The sequence below is a fragment of the Pediculus humanus genome, genomic scaffold, assembly GCF_000006295.1.
Source record: "Pediculus humanus corporis 1103172107723 genomic scaffold, whole genome shotgun sequence".
In the NCBI taxonomy this organism is placed as follows: Eukaryota; Metazoa; Arthropoda; class Insecta; order Psocodea; family Pediculidae; genus Pediculus; species Pediculus humanus.
The window spans coordinates 54,371-57,668 of record NW_002987326.1 but is presented as its reverse complement, the minus strand read 5'-3'; the positions used below and the strand labels follow the sequence as shown (position 1 = coordinate 57,668).

General features: G+C 32.1%; 1 protein-coding gene across 1 annotated transcript; it reads right to left on the bottom strand.

Moving 5' to 3' along the window:
- Window positions 1-199: 199 nt before the first annotated feature.
- On the bottom strand, window positions 200-2,938 carry Phum_PHUM316830 (protein orai-2, putative; the record flags this gene model as incomplete). The annotated part of the gene is made up of 6 exons (XM_002427343.1): window positions 200-412; window positions 487-753; window positions 844-981; window positions 1,068-1,546; window positions 1,828-2,167; window positions 2,855-2,938. The coding sequence occupies 6 exons, from the start codon at window positions 2,936-2,938 to the stop codon at window positions 200-202; spliced, it is 1,521 nt and encodes a 506-aa protein (XP_002427388.1).
- Between the last annotated feature and the right edge of the window lie 360 nt (window positions 2,939-3,298).

Sequence of the window (3,298 nt, the reverse complement as noted above, 5' to 3'; positions counted from 1 at the left end):
TTTATTAACATTTGCTTATAATTTATTTAATAACAAATAAAACCTTAAAAAATTCCTATTATTATTATTATTATTATTATTATTATTTGAAATTAACGACGATTTATTTATTTGATTAAAACGCGCACGCGCACACGCACGATAAAGAGAATTAATTTTATTATTATTATTATTAGGGGGGGGGGGGAAAACGTTTACGTCACGCCGGGGATACGTTATCCAATTGTCTTTTTATATTTTCCAATTCTTGCATGTTTGACACGGATGATTTACATTTGATAACGACGAGAGAGTGATAGAAATGTATGGCGAACGCTACGAAAAGTATCAAAACGGGTATGACGATCATGGTCGCGGATATGGCGGCTTTGAAAGAATAATCCCAAAATTTAACCCAACAGAGTATCGCAATCTGGAAGGAAAAGAAAACAGAAGAAATAAGATTACTCCCCCACCTCCCCACCACCACCACCTCCCCTCACTCACTTCGACGAGGAATAGAAAAAGTCCCAAAATGGTTGAAAATGCCCAAGCGAGTTCTATGAAACTTTTCATTCTGTCGTGGGGGGACTCCGTGACCAAAGACGATACGTGTAATTTGCTTACGGCATCTATGTTCGGCAACAGGTACGTGCTTATCATTAGTGCAAAAATGTGTACCGACACTAATATTGTTGTACAAACGGCAAATAATACAAACAACCATTCAGGCACGTCCGTCGGTGAATTTATTTGTAATTCCACCATAGCGACCTGAAATCAACAATAATAATAATAATAATAATGATTCGATAAATATTAACTTATGTGACGTCAAAAAAGGGCGGGAAGGGGAGGGGGTACCATTGCAAAACCCGATAATAATTCCGATGTCGTGGCAGTAGCTTTTAATTTTGCTCTCGACATGTGTAACCTCCTCCACGATAATCCTTCCGGTGTTTCAACATCGTCCGTTAAACTCAACGTCGATTCCGCATTGTTCTGTAACAAAATCATTTTTTTTTTTTCAATTCAAAATTCAATACTTATTATTATTATTATTATCATAATTATCATTATTAAATTACCCCCGTTCTTTTATTCCAATTGCTCGCGGTCGCGCACGGACAACAATTTTTATACGGTGGAGGATAATTCAATGACGGATGAGGAATGTAAGGTTGAGGAGGCATTGATAATACGGATAAAGGTCTTCCGCCATTGTTTCCGGTAAATTTTAATTGTCTGTTCGATTGATATGTTGTCGTTCCTTTCGTCGTCGATGACGATGATATTTGAGAATTCGATGAACTTTTAAATAAAGAATTGGATTTCGAAGATGATTCGTTTGAATAACCGCCACCGCCGACGCCAACGCCACCGCCTCCTCTGATTGGAAAAATGTCACTTTCCGACGTGTGAAACCCGTTTGTTTGATTTTTATAACCGTTTTCTGATTTGACATCGTGATTATTCGTCAACCATTTTGAATTAAATACGTTCGATTGATTGTTATCCGGCTTATCGTTGTTGTTATACCAACGAAAATCGCTGCTTCCTTCGAAACCTGACAAACAAACAAAAATTATTTAAAAAGGTTCAGGTATTCGCAAACGAATAAATAATTCGCCCCCTCCATCTCCCCCCCCCCAATCGATTATTAAACAAATAATTAATCATCGTAATTTTTTGTAATCGTCAATCGAAAAATTACGTCAACAAACAAACAAACAAACAGCAGCCGAAAAACGACATAGTTTTCTTTTTCGTATTTAAACGACCTTGGATAACTAATTACAATTTATTATTATTATTATTATTATTATTATTATAATAAAACAATATTACCAACGTTGGTATAACTGGAATCCGATGAACTTTTTTGTCGTGACCTTAAATCCGACGTTCTAACAAAACCCAATTTTGACAAACCGCCGCCGACGCCGCCATCTTTGTTTCTAACGAAATTTTTCTTGGCCGTCGATGAATTTCCCAAACTCTTTGTCCTTAGGGATGATAATTCTTCGGGTATGTCAACTTGTATCGACGTGTTCGGATTATTATTATCTCTTTCCAAATTTTTACTGTCGTTATCATTATTGTTATTATTATTATTATTAATAATAACGTGATTATTCGTTTCGTTTATTATTTTTTTCGTGTTTAAATTAATGACTTCGTCGGGCATCTGAAACTTAAAGAACAAATTATCATCATCATCATCATCATCGTCATTTCTTTAAACCAATCAATCGATTTTAGTATTAAATGACAACGAAATGAATGAAAAAACGTGTTTAATTGTGATCTGAATAGAGAGAGAGAGAGAGAGAGAAAGGAGAAAGAGAGAGAGAAAGAGAAAGAGAGAGAGAATTAAATTATAATTTACATTTTTTAACGATTATGACCTTCTGAAAAAACATTCACACGTTTTTTTTTTTTTTTTTTTTTTTTTTTTTTTTTAATTGGCGGATTTAAATTCGAAGATTGAAAAATAAAAATGGCCGCCAAAAGGATTTTACGTAAATGAGTTTTTAATTATAAAATAAATTTACAGTTATTTCGTCTCGTTCGTCATATAGGTAAATTTTTTTTTCTCGTTCGACGATTATTTTTTTTTTTTTTTTTTTTTTTTTTTACAATCATTAACGTAATCATTATTACCATTATTATTATTATTATTATTATTACTACTACTACTTCTTACGACGACTAATACTACTAACTAATAAAGTGTTATTGGTTGGATAGGAAAAAAAAAAAAAAAAAAAAAATTTCCCAAGATTAATAATTTGTTGCATGCACGCCATCATTATCATTATTATTTATTATTATTTATTATTTATTATTATTATTATTATCAATACGGTCTTACCTTAACTTTCGTTTCGTTTCGTTGATTCGAATCATTTTTTTCACACACGTTTTCCTTTATTATGTATATCGTCATTTGAGACATTTTTCTTTTTTTTTTTTTAAATTTTTATTTGTCTATAAAAAAAAAAAAAAAAAATTTTCTTTTTTCAAACCCGAAAGGACGACGACTGCTACTTCTTTCACTTTACTCCCCTCCCCTCTCCTCCCCTCTTTCTCTCCCCTTTTCACCAAATTTCGAAAAAAATTAAAATAATAATAATGATAATGATAGAGATCGACACGACGTTTCGGATTCGTCTAGTAAATTTAATATTTGTGTTGTTGTTTTCCTTCGAATTATTTTATCACTATCATCATCATCATCATCATCATCATCATTCTCATCATTATTATTATTATTATTATTATTATTACGTTTATGTTTTACATTTGTTTTCATTAA